The 14,402-nt window shown below is 39.4% G+C and overlaps 1 protein-coding gene across 3 annotated transcripts in view; it reads left to right on the top strand.

Moving 5' to 3' along the window:
- Positions 1-14,402, top strand: part of LOC306874087 (teneurin-3) — a 238,565-nt gene that overhangs the window by 199,205 nt on the left and 24,958 nt on the right. For all 3 annotated transcript variants that reach the window (XM_079423825.1, XM_079423827.1, XM_079423826.1), the window contains 2 exons: positions 661-928; positions 2,271-2,414. In XM_079423825.1, the coding sequence (XP_079279951.1) occupies positions 661-928; positions 2,271-2,414 (412 nt within the window). The remainder of the gene's footprint in view (positions 1-660; positions 929-2,270; positions 2,415-14,402) is intronic.

Raw genomic sequence — 14,402 nt, 5'->3', positions numbered from 1 at the left:
TAGAGAAAAGCAAATGTCCCCTCCCAGTAGGACACTTGACAATGCCATGAGCTGGAAGACAGGGGGATTACTGTCTTTCCACAGTGGCTCGACTGGCTTTTCATTAAGCACTTGAGGAGAAAGCTGTGATGCAGAATCTCTCTGTTGATCCAAGCTGCTCCTCATCTCTTGTGCTCCTTTTGTGCATCTCAAAGAGGGAGAGAAATTAGCACTAATGCTCTGAACTTTGGTGACTCCTAACCGGGGGCACCTTTAAATGCCATTAACTGCACACTTGTGTTTCATCCAGCACGACGGGCCAGCTGTCTGAAAGTCTGAAATCAATCCAGTTTTGAACTCTTCTACTGCAAGTTGTGGTCCACACTGCTCTGTCTGTTGACTATTTCTCGTGGTCGAGCATGTGGAATGCGGCACAGTAATAGCCTCCGACAGTGATGCAAATATAAGCATGTTCCGCCTGTGAAAATCTCCCCCATTAGATCCAAGATGTCAAGTAAATGGCAGTCAGAGCAAACACTGGCACAGATGTGCTTTAATCCTGCGGAGAGAAAAATCGGAGGCCTCATCCTCAGCTCTAATGCCTCTTCCAGATGCTCCCGAGTCACTCCTTCTCTCCCCCATCTTCATTTATCTTCACCTCTTTTTTTCTTTGATGTGCAGGTTCTTCAGGAGGAGACGGCGATTCCGGGTAGCGACCTGAACCTTATGTATCTGAGTTCGCGGGCGGCTGGCTACCGGCCAGTGCTCAAGGTGACCATGACCCAAGCCACCATCCCCTTTAACCTCATGAAGGTGCATCTGATGGTGGCAGTGGTGGGACGCCTCTTTCAGAAGTGGTTCCCCGCAGAACCCAACCTGTCCTACACCTTCATCTGGGACAAAACAGATGCATACAACCAAAGAGTCTACGGCCTGTCAGAGGCTGTGGGTAAGTAAACAGAGATCAGAAACTTTTTTTTTTTTTTGACTTTTCAATATTGAAAGCACAATTAAATGTGAAAAGTTTTTCACTTTCATCCAATTATATTTTTTCGTAAGATTCTGTTAATTGAGTGTTAATTGATGCAGCATCACACCTCGGCTGAAAACCTCCAAACTTTCCAAAAAAAGCCTCACAATTAACAGCATTTTTACGTCTTTACTAATATTTAATATTAAGTCAGCTGGTGTTGTTGAGCTTATAAACAACCACCTCACTATCACATACTGTTTTTTTCTAAATGCACAGAGTCAAGGAATAATATAATTACCCTCTGTAGAAAGCCTGATTTTGTTACATGCAAGAATGTAGATGTGCTTAATGGCCCGTGACACTATGACAGTTGCATTATGAGATGTCTCCTTAAATATACCTATGCAAATAGGAACTGTAAATGGAAAACAAAGCAGTTATGATTAAGGCTAACAATAGCACAGGAAGCAAGATTTTTTCACCGTGGACTTTTTTATGCTGACTGTATTTTGTAGCTTGTATGATTAACATCAGCAAAACCACAGAGAACAACATGCCTCTTTCTGTTGTGAGGAAGGTCAAGGCGATTCTGTGGCTTTGTTTTTCACTTAAGCGTTGAGAAAGATGGCCAGCTGCTGATGACAGTGCCTCAGTTTATTTTCAGCTGATGATGTGGCAGGCAGTAGACCAGACTAAACTAGACATGCTTTTCAGCGCCTTACATAAACAAACTCGCAAGATGTTGAACCACAAAAGACGTTTTGTTTTTTCACAAAATCAGGAATGCATTCTGCCTTAACAAAGTGAACTGTGTAAAATTGTAAACAGGTTAACTAGGTCTCATGAGTATTGATTGGCTTTCACCTTCTCATCAGGCTTTGCTTTGCCAATTGCATTAAGCAGGTAATTTTTACCCAACGAATAGCAGTACGCTTATTGATTCTCTCTGGGGGACATAAGGTCGCTTTCTTAATATGATCGGCTGAAAACGGTTATAAATTTAAAACGATTTGCACCTGGTGAAGCGCAGATCTGTTATGAGATTTACTGAAGTTATGATAGAGACACTGCAGTGTTCAGGCAGGCTGCAGTAAAGATGAATTGATATTGTGTAGGACGTCTGATTAGGCCCTGGGAACGAGTGCGGTTTATCAGCCCAATGTTTATATGATGATTTATCTGCATGCCTCTTAATGTGGTGTTTAGATTTAGCCTGTATTGATTACTTTCTCAAGCAGTTCTCAAGAAGTCTGTATTTGATAGGATGTTTATAGGATGTATTTGCATACATGAATAACACCAATCTGTCTCTCTCCAGTGTCTGTGGGATTCGAGTATGAGTCCTGTTTGGATCTGATCTTGTGGGAGAAAAGAACAGCCATCCTCCAAGGTTACGAACTCGACGCCTCAAACATGGGAGGATGGACACTAGACAAGCATCACATTTTAGATGTTCAGAATGGTAAGCCCACCTCTGACTTCTCTAATGAATAACACAAAAATAATGCACTCCTACACAATAGTTTTAATATGCACAGCACCATAAGTCACATTGATCTTGGCAATCAGCTGAAATCATGTGTTTACCCACGCACTCCTAAATATCAACAAAAATCAATTAAAATACACTTGCGTTACCTCTCCTTCCCCATCTTAAAGCGGCCCATTATCTGCCTGTTAAACGTTATTAACATGACATGGGTATAAAACCTTTAATAAGGAGTAAATGAGTGCTCATTAGTGTCATTGCTGTTAAATGACGTTGATGAAGTGGAGCTATAGCGGCACAGCGTTCTTATTGTCTCAGGCATGCCAATGAAGAGATATTTGACATTTGATGCCAACAACCATATCACCCTGTAGCCCAAGACCGGTTGCCCACTGAAGCTAAGCAGGGTTGAGCCTGGTCAGTACCTGGATGGGAGACCTTCTGGGAAAAACTAGGTTGCTGTTGGAAGAGGTGTGGTGGGTGTTCCAGGTGGATGCTGCACACTGGTGGTGGTTGAGGAGATTCCCCCCTTGTAGGTAAAGCGCTTTAAGTGCCTAGAAAAGCGCTATGTAAATGTAACAAATTATTTCCATGTGAGTGACCTTCACCCAGACAAAGAAGTCTGGAGTGGTCTCTAAAGCAAACATTTATGGCCACGTGTCATTGGAGAGACTGCCTTGATGAATTCTTAAGGAGTCTCTCATCCCTCATCTTGGCTTTAAAAGGGTGATCAGCAGAGGTTGTCCCCATGTACCTTGCTTAAAGGTTGAACCTGTTTATCCTTGAGCCCTTTCATTGGGACATGATGAGCTGCTCTTAGATCACAGTTTCCATAGCCTTCTAAATATAGTTCTCCTCACCTTTCTGATGGTAAATTTTTGTTGTGAGCCCCTACTGAAACTAAAATGGCCACTGTTTTGCTACTAAGGCTACCATTTTGAAATGGCTTGTCATTCTTAAAGCAATTGTTCACCCAAAAAAATTAACATTGCTCATCTTCATGTTGTTCCAGCCCAGTATTGTTTTCTTTCTTCCAGGAGATAATAGCATGAAGATGAAAAGACCAACATTTGTTATTGACCAAAAGTCTTCCCCTCCACTGATCTTAAATATAATATGACACATGTTTAATCCATGCAACTAGTTTATTTCAGAGCCTCAGCAGAGGGGAAGATTATCAATAAATAGTAGCTTAAATGTTGGTCTTCCTGTATGATATTTCTTCACGTGTCCTGGAAGATATATATAAAGAGAGAAGAAAGCGCAGTGTTTTCACCGCAGTATGTGAGCTCTGACATAGAAAAAGAGCTGATTTTAGTCACTCTTACAAAAAAGTAAGAGAAGCAAAAAATCTGTTCCTCTGGGACAGCAGCAGACAGTGATGGACAGCTGGGAGCTGGAATCCATGCAGGCAGGCCATAAATTACCCAATGAAGTGAGCCTCTGATGGAGGTATGTGAGCATGCCCAGTCCAACATAATGATTGTGGAAATGAACTCTCTGGAGCGAAACAGAGGGCGTTGAGGAATTGTACTAGTCAGTTTAACTAAATCTGAGAGTGAGAGTAATATACATTATAGATACAGTATGTGTTTAACATAGATTCAATCAAGGCCTTGTTTTCCTCTATTTCTTCTGTCAGGGTTATCAGAAACTAAAACAAAAATGAAAACTGGTGGTTTACAAGAAAGTAAACTGAAACAAACTATAAACAAAATAAAACTAAAATCAAAGGTTCAGAAGCTAACAGAGACAAAATATTCAACAAAAATAAATAATAATTTGAGCAGTCATCAAGCGCTCATCACATGTCAGAATAATCTGACCTGTCTGTCTGTGTGGGAGAACACATCCCACAGGCAATATGGCATGATGAGATGCCAGTAATATTTTCTTACACTGACTCAAATGAATTTGCAGCGACTGGTAGGAAATGGCAGAATACTCTTTATTCTGTTAGAAACAATTAACTTTAATTTAACTTTTGTGCAATGATTTGGATAGCTTCTCCATCTTATGAGTGCACAGGCATGTTGTTTTTTTAATGTTTTGCTTTGTGTATTTAAAGGTTCTAACTCTGATGCAGCTTTGTTTCTTTGTAACTTAAATGCTGCACTTTCTATTGCATTCACAGGGGAAAAATGAACCACTAGTTGACCAGGCTCTCTTTTTGTTGTTGTTGTCATCTTGAGTGACACTAAGCCCTCTTTTACTTCGCTGGCTGAGAGCCAGCTGTCCGTACAAATTCCAACGGTCTTTCATCTCCTCTCCATGCCTGCTGCCCTTGCTTCATCCCTGACCCCCCTCTATCCACCAGCCCCTACATACCCCCTGATCCCTAGCATATCCAACTGTCTGGTTAGTAAGGCACCTGTCCCACATAGAGCATCCCAGAATACACTGCTGCGGTCCATTCAAGCTCTGTTGGATGTCATTGATTCATGATTGTGGATCCTTAGTTCCACAGTTCAAGCCATCAGTGCTGGATGGATGGATGTGTGTGTGTGTGTGTGTATGTTTATGTGGTTTATGAGGACACAAATTTGTATAATGACATGGGTATGACAGAGGTATTACAATATGAAGGTGGTTTATGAGGACACTGCCTATGTCCCGGTAATTCAAAAGGCTTAAAAAACATACTAAATGGTGTTTTTTTTTTTAAATCTAAAAATGCACAAAGTCTCCTGTGAGGGCTAAGTTTAGGTGTAGGGTTGGTGTAGGGCAATAGCACACACAGTTTGTTCAGTATAAAAACCATTACGCCTATGGAGAGTCCCCATAAACCACAAAAACCAACGTGTGTGTGTGTGCGTGTGTGTGTGTGTGTTTTTAAGGCTTCTTAATAATAATAATAATAATAATAAAATAAATGTACTGCTGTATTGTTAACAACAACCATTAAAATTCAGTTTGTTAATTTAGATGCTGAAACAAAATACCATATATAAATATTACATAAAAAATAACATTTGCAACTAACTGAAAATAAATTGTTTCATTTAAAAATAAATGCTAAATTAAAACTGAAAAACATTTCTAAATAAAAACATAAAAAAAGACAAAAGCATTTTATTTGAAAATAAAAGATAATTAAACATATTAATGCAGTTTAATATAAATAGTAATTATAATATTGTAATACTAATTATAATATAAAATAATGTTACAGTTATAGCATTTTAAGTAAACACTTTCCCTGTACATATATACCATATGTAAGAATATATGACCTATTCAAATTTGCAACAACTTCAAAGATGAACATATATATCTGTCTCCCATCACTCTTTCAGAGCAGCACAATGTCATTTGAGAGCACTTATTACTGTCAGTAGTCTCAAAATGGCTGCAATGGCCTAATAGAAATTAATAGTAGCTATCCAGGTCCATAAATGTTGAACGTTTAGTGTGAGTGGCGAGGGAGCTACAACGTATGTAATTGTAAGTGTTGCTCCAAGCTTTAGGCCTGAGAGTCTTTCAGTGTATCTATATTCTTGTCTTGTTATATAATGAAGGGAACAGAGTAATAAGACCTACAGTAATATCCTCTGGGGTTTGGTTAAGTGTAGGAGTGTTTGTTTGCATTAGCTTCCCGTCTTTGGTGACCTCACCCTGTCACCACACTTTTCATGCTGTCTCACGGGGAAAACACATGCATGCTTACATCCAGACAACGCCCAGCCACAAACTAAAACACACTCGCACTATTTTAGCGTCCTCCATCTGCTCACATTCACAGCCTTTTCTAAAGAAAGTTAATCTACAGTCAGCCGGTCATTATCGCTAAATAAACCAAGACAGGTTGATCAGGACCCGACAGGAAGATGCGACTAGCACAGCTGTGTAGGAAAACTTTGCCAATTACAGTTTAGCGATCACTATACAAAAGTATTTGACTGCACAATTCCGTGATTGAATAATCCGAATCAAGTATTCCAGAGAGCTGTGCAATAAATATGAATACAGTATTTGCACTGGCATCTAGACCAGGGCTGATTTTATATTGCCACAATTGGCAAGTCAAAGGCCCTGTTCCAAATGCCTCACTTGATGTCCATGTGCAATGGTCAACTCGTGTCCATGAAAATCCACAAGATTTTAAGATGTCCCATTTATTTTTTTCAACTTCAGAAAGGTGTTCATGAGTGCCCCTTAGCGGCTATTATATGCTCAGTGTAGAGGAGGACTGCTGGATCCTCCATACAGTAAAATATTTATTACATTTCCATATGTGAAATGTATCGCCATATGTAATATATGACCTATTCAAATTTGCAACAACTTCAAAGATTGACACATATATCTAGGTGTAATGCATTTTTTTATATATATGTCATGTTAATGTTTATCTATCCTAAAACCTGTCAATAAATGTTGATCTTATATAAGTTAATAGAAAAGACTGACATGCTTTGCTTTGCCTTTATTGTGATATGACAGAACAAGACAGACAGGAAGCGAAGGTGTAGAGAGGGGGATGGGACTGGGAAAGGTCCTTAAGTTAAGGAGTCGAACTCTTGTCACCGAAGCTTGTTACATCAAAATTACGTATTGTTGGAAAACTTCCAACAATAACATGCATTTAAAACATTTATTACAGAAACATTTATAAACAAACTGATTTTTGTATATATGGTTGCTATAATACTATGTAAAAATCATCATAAAGACATTATTAATCTAAGTACATATACATTGGTAAGATATATAAAATCCCCATACTAAAATTTGTATAGCTTCTTTTACCCAGAATATGTACGCATGTAAAAATAATATAGGGCCTATACCTAACATATGACCACATCACTCTTGGATAGTTCATTCAAAAATGAAAACTGTCATTAATTATTCACCCTCATGTCGTTCCAAAATTAAATCCAAGCGCTTTCTGACCCTGCATAGACAGCAATGCAACTGAAACGTTCCCAGGTCCAGAAAGACACAAAAAGCATTTTCGTATCTTCATAAAATTATTGTTGAACCACTGATGTCACATGGACTTTTAACTATGTCTTATGTACATTTCTGGGCCTATGAACTTTTCAGTTGCATTGCTGTCTATGCAGGGTCAGAAAGCTCTCAGGTTTCATCAAAAAATATCTTTATTTGTGTCTTGAAGATGAATGAAGGTCTTACGGGTTTGGAACAACATGAGGGTGAGTAATTAATGACAGAATTTTCATTTTTAAGTGAACTATCCCTTTAATATAAGCGATATGTGTCATATATTACATTTCTGTGTGGGATTAGGCGTGAGCTGGGACAGGGTCCAAATGAAACTCTGATTTTACTGTGCATGAATCATAATGGTTAGTTAGTCTTTAATTTATTAGTCATTATTAAGATTCTCAAGCAGGCAGAGTTAAACCGACTGTAAACAGGGTGGTTAGGTGGGGCTGAGTAATTGTTTTCTCTCTCTTACAGTAATGCCAAGTCCCCTCCTTTTCTCACTCTCTCTGTCTTGACCTGTGGGCTCTGATAAGGCTTGGGAAGTCTGTGTTTGTGTTCAGCTTTGGATGGCCACACACCACAGCTAGCACAGGCTCCAGTCAGGTGTGCTATCTTAAAGAGTGCATTCACAGAATCTACTTGCTTATGGAGAGCCCTCCCACTTCCACTACCACCTGCTTCCTTAATGTGCATATATATATATATATATATATATATAGTGCCCTTCAAAAGTATTGGAACAGTAAGGCCAATTCCTTTATTTTTGCTGTAGACTGTAAACATTTGGGTTTGACATCAAAAGATGAATATGAGATGAGAGATTAACATTTCAGCTTTTATTTACAGGCATTTTCATCTGGATCTGATACACAACTTACAAGATAGCACCTTTTGTTTGAACCCACCCATTTTTCATGTTACCAAAAGTATTGGAACATGTAACTGACAGGTGTGTTTTGTTTCCCTGGTGTGTCCTATTAATTGATTATTCAAACAATAAATAGCACTGAATGTCTGCGCTCAGTTTCAGATCCGTGCAGACTGCATTTATAGTTAGTTAGACATGTAACCAACATGAAAACCAGAGAGGTGTCTATGGGTGAAAAACGAGCAATTGTGAAGCTGAGAGAAGATGAAAAATCAATCAAACCATTGCACAAACACTGGCAATAGCAAGTACAACCATATGGAATATCCTGAGGAAGAAAGAAACCACTGGTGTACTAAGTAACACACCTCAAACGGGTAGATCAAGGAAAACATCTGCAGTTGATGACAGAAACATTGTGACAGCTGTAAAGAAAGACCCTAAAACAACTGTTAGTGTCATCAGCAACAACCTCCAGAGGGCAGGAGTGAAGGTATCACAATCTACTGTACATGAACAAAAGTACAGAGGCTACACCAGAAGATGCAAACCACTCATTAGCAAGAAGAATAGGAGAATTCTGGGACAAGGTTTTATGGACTGATTTTATGGACCAAAGTGATGGAAAGGCTAAAGTTTGGAGAAAGAAAGGATCTGCTAATGATCCCAAACATACAAGCTCATCTGAAACACAGTGTACACAGGTGTACATCATAGTACACATTACACAAGTAATGTAATGGCTTGGGCTTTCATCGCTTCTTCTGGGACAGGCTCATTGATCTTCATTAATGATGTAACACATGATGGCAGCAGCAAAATTAACTCAGAAGTCTACAGAAATATTTTGTCTGACAATTTACAGAAAGATGCAACTAAACGGATTGGGAGATCCTTCATCATGCAGCAAGATAATGACCCAAAACATAGTGCCAAAACAACAAAGGAGTTCATCAGGGGCAAGAAGTGGAGGGTTTTAGACTGGCCAAGTCAATCTCCACACTTAAACCCTGCAGAGTATGCATTTTACCTGCTAAAGAAGAGACTGAAGGGAGTAACCCCCTAAAACTGAAAGAGGCTGCGGTGAAAGCCTGGAAAAGCATCACAAAAGAAGAATGCAAAAATTTGGTGATGTCAATGGGTCACAGGTTTGATGCAGTTATTGAAAGCAAAGGATTTGCAACTAAATATTAAGTCTTTTTCACTTCAATCTGTTAATTCTATATGTTCCAATACTTTTGGTAACATGAAAAATGGGTGGGTTCAAACAAAAGGTGCTATCTTCTAAGTTGTGTATCAGATCCAGATGAAAATACCTGTAAATAAAAGCTGAAATGTTAATCTCTCATCTCATATTCATCTTTTGATGTCAAACCCAAATGTTTTCAGTCTACAGCAAAAATAAAGGAATTGGCCTTACTGTTCCAATACTTTTGGAGGGCACTGTATATATATATATGTATGTATGTATTTATATGTGTTCCACTCTAACCTTCTTTACCACACTCGTACAAACATACACATGAAAGTGGCGTAATCACATTTTGACTCCGTCATTCCATCCCTCTCAGTCTCTTTTTCCTTTTTACCTGAAAGCTGCTGCACCCACATTTGCCTCTCACCTCACACACACACTCCGACACAGCAAATTCAGACACGCTAGACTTTACTTCCCCTTTTTAAATCCCATTGAGTTCAGCTTTAGTCATGTGCAGGCATGTAATGCAACTTTGAATCTGGCTGCATGAGCCAAGCGCACCTTGCTCTCTGATGTGGACCACCACAGCCTGCGGGGCTTACCTGCATCCTCTCTCGCCATCTCAGCCTCTGATTCCTTTCATCTGCCCTTATCAGCCTCTGTCAGTGCTCAGCCACTGTACCTCCCCTCCTTCCACCTAACAGCAGGAGGTCAGGGAGAGAGATTCAGACACCTCTCTTTGGGACTGCAATTACTTCCAGTCAGGAAATCTTCAAAGACAGAGTGTGTGATTTGAGGGAAAGCATGTTCGCAGATTTGCTCCTTGTCTTTTTCTGCTGTGCTGCATGTGTTGTACAGACACTCTGGACCAAAAAAAAAAAAAAATTAAAATAAAAAGCATCACTTGCTTATTACTAGTTTTGTCCTGACTCCAAACACACTGTTTTCCCATTATTCAAATTGACTTTGGACCTGTCGGGAAGTAGTTCATGAAATATTAATGGCAAAAAAATGGCAGAGAGATGTGAGAAATGAACACACAGGAGAGGCAAAATGATTAAATTAAATTGATTTTGGTAATACTCGATGACCACTAATCGCACTCTGTCTACACATACACACCCACACGTGCTTCATGCAGCTCTGCAAAGATTTATGGCTGCTTTTCCATACAGTTTTTATGTATTTTTCAAATTAGCTGACACAGTGGCTATGACTGCGAAGATAAACAAATCCTTTGAGAAATTATGTATTGCTTTAAAATACCAAAGGCCTGGAATCAAAAGTTTAGAAAACCAATACATAAAGTACTTTTATTTTTATATATATATATATATATATATATATATATATATATATATATATATATATATATATATATATATGCGAGACAGTTTTCAGTCTGATACAATTTTTATTTAAATATCTCGCAAATATTTGCAGAGTTATCAGATTCTAACAAAAGAGAGGGAAAAAAACAAGCATTGTCTGAGGACGGAGAGATTGAAGGAGTGTTGTTGATACAAAAGAAGTGGAGTAGAAGACAAGACATTAAATGGTACGCTGAGAGAAAGAAAAGGAGGCAGTGACAGATGGTTTGTGAGGCATAAATGGAATAAAATTGTGTAGACTACAGTTTCAGCTCTATAATCTCATCCAGTTTCTGACCCAGCATAAACACAGCAGCTATAAACTCCAATTCAGCCTTTTATTGGCAAATCACTGCTTTCCACTCATAACCTGTCCCCTTTTGTCAGATTTTTATATAAACACACATCTCGCATGTCAAAGTAACGAGTACACACAATCATTATGAGCTGAGGGCTGTCTCTCTGCATGCCTGAATGAATAATCCAGCACGTCCCACGTCAAGAGCCATTCCCAATCTGGGGCTGGTCATAATCTGTATATGTGTAATTGACATTCATTGTTGTGCGTGTGGGTGTACGTACATCCGCTCTCACTATTATTTCCAAGCCCTCAGATCAAACAGGTGTGGAGTGGATTTCATTACTGTAATGCGACCGCAAGTAATTTGCGTGAAAGAGCGACCAGTATGCATGGCTCCGATTAGCCATCGAAAATATGTTTTGGTGTGTGTGTATATATCTGAAGCGACCTCCCTCTGAGAAGCTCAGTTTGAAGTCAAGGTCGTGGGTCTCTCCCAGGGCCAACGAGTCTCCCTTGTCCAATTTGTCTTTGTTAGTGGAGCATCGCTACAGAGTAGCCTAAAAGTACTTCAGAAAGCAGCCCTCCGTCTACGTACCGCCATCCCTCTCACTCTTCCGGCCAATCCCTCGCTCAATGGCTTAATCGATGGTGGGTGGTTGATCAGAGGAGGAGGTATATTGAGATTTATGGGGACGTTTAGACCGCGATGCGGCTGCTGTGTGGACCGGTGCCCAAGCACACCCGAGAGGGGGCTTAAGATGGCGTCATTGATCTCACTCATAATTAGCACACAGAGGAGCTAGATGCAGAATTCCAGCATGTTGCCCGATGTGAATAATTTAGCGAGCACAGCATGAAGTCATCCTTTGAAGTGCAGCTTTGAAGACCCCCCCCCCCCCATCCCAGTCTCGAACACCCTGCCGTTTTCAAAGCAACTCCCAAAAAGCAGCTAACCGTGTTCGCAAGGACGCTTTCAGAAAACATTCTATTGACTTGGACACTTTGAGTTCACCTGCACACTTTGACTTGATGTAAGAACACTTCCTCTCACTCTCTTAAATATCTTTGTTTCTGTCCAGACTCGCACACAGACTCTCACATTCTCTGTTTTGGACGCACACTCTTGCGCTGTTCCAAAACGGTGAGCTGACTACACAGAAGGCGGCAGTTTAATTATTAATTAGAAATAAACGTATATTTCCTTCACATTGATAAAAATTGCTCAGTGTAATTAAAATGAAGAGTTCATTTGCAAAAAAAACTGACTGCCGTGCATTATTCTGCACATATAGCGCGATCTGTACCCTAAACACGTTTCGTCAAAAAAAGTCGGTATTTTCCACTTTCAAGGCATCCTGAGTTCACGTTTTACAGCAGAAGCCAACAAACGTATTCAGGTCAGGTGACAAGGTTGCAAGTAAATTCGAAAAGACACGCTGAGAGGAGTTTAGTCAAAGCTGACCAAAAGTGATCGAGACTGGATCATTTCGACAAACTTGATGAGCCGTGATTTCTTCTTCAGGGCGTAAAAGGAAAACAAAAGCTGAAACTTTTTCATGGAACCTTGCAAAAGCAGTACGTTACAATGGTGAGGGAAAAGCTCCCTGTATTGCATGTAATCACAACAACAACAGTTTGTCAGGCATCTACATTATCAGCTGAGGAGATTACAAAGATTAAACAAGTGTTTGGTAACGCTTTAGAATAGGGAACACTTATTCACTATTAACTACGATTTTTCCCACTTTAAATTCCTTATTTGCTGCTTATTAATAGTTGGTAAGCTAGTTGTCCATTTGGGTAGGATTAGGGCTGTAGAATAAGGTCATGTAGAATAAGGCATTAATATGTGCTTAATTACTACTAATAAATGGCTAATATTCTAGTAATATGCATGCTAATAAGCAACTAATTAAGAGACCCTAAAATAAAGTGTTTTTGTTAAACTCTGAAACATGAAACATGGAGTTATCTGCTTTTGCCAAAAAACACTGTTTTTGAGTTATTGGCTTTTGCTAACACACTTTTAATATATAAAAACATACTTTCAATTAACTTTAATTTTGTAAGTTACTTGTATTTGAGTTAATATTACTTAATCAAAACAACCCAACTGCAGTTTGATTGATTTTACTTGGAATTCACAATAAAAAAAAAAAAACATGATTTATGAAAATAAATAAAAATGAGTCATCTGTTTTTGCAAATTAACTCTTCAAATGAGCTGTGTATTTTTATACTATAGACTACAGTAGTCAACATTTGAAGTGGATCAAAAAATTTAATCAAAGTTGTCCTAAAACAAGAACGGATTTTAGTTTTAGGGATTAGGACAACTTTGATGAAAGATTTTGATCCACTTCAAATGTTGACTACTATATACTAAAACCAGTTGAGTCAAGTCTCTCCAGTACACAGTACTTTTTGTTTGTCACACAAGTTTCTGCTGATGTCCATGAATAATCCAACATCGTGAGCCGTTCTCAATTTGGGGCCCGACATGATCTGTATATGTCTAATTGAAGACATTCATTGTTGTGCATGTGGGTGTACGTATATCCGCTCGCATTTCCAAGCCCTCATATGGCAGATCAAACAGGTGCGGTGTGGGTTTCATTAATGTAATGCCACAATCTTTGTGCGAGTTGTGTATTTTCATGCTTTGCACTATATTGGAACCGGTTGAGTCGAGTCTCTCCGGTGCTATTTGTGTGGCATGCAAGTTGCTGCCGACGTAGAGCATTCCGAATCGGACACTTCTGATGTTCTGTGATGGTTCTGATGTAAGCAGCATAGACGCCAGGTTTTGCAACACAACTTCTCTCTCTCCTTCTGGGTGGAGGGCTTGTGCTGAGAAGGCAGTAGGAAGTTAGTGGAGTTCACAGTTGACAGGAGACTTGTGGTGGACTCTAATTTGAGCACTCACAGTGGATGACAGCGGTTTGTGGTGGCACATGTTATTTCTGCTCAGTCTACGAATCGCTTGTCTCTCCCTGATGCCCTCTGTCTCCATTCTCTCTCTCTGTCTTGTTTGCTTTCTCTGTGGGAAGCGAGAGCCAGCAACACTATTAAATTCAGCACGCTGTATGAAATTCTGAGGCCTAGCTTAGCAGGTGTCATGTATCCTCCGCTCTCTGTGCTGGTTCTTGCCATTTTAATGTGATTTGTGTGCTTCTGCTAAGAATATGAATGTGAATGCAAACTCTGCCTGACAATGGGAGTGTAGGATATTTTATCTTTTTCATTTTAACATTTTCAAATCTCATTTTCC

Source organism: Barbus barbus (genome assembly GCF_936440315.1).
Source record: "Barbus barbus genome assembly, chromosome: 8".
NCBI lineage: Eukaryota > Metazoa > Chordata > Actinopteri > Cypriniformes > Cyprinidae > Barbus > Barbus barbus.
Note: the sequence above shows the minus strand (reverse complement) of the source record. Positions and strands in the feature narration are given on the sequence as shown.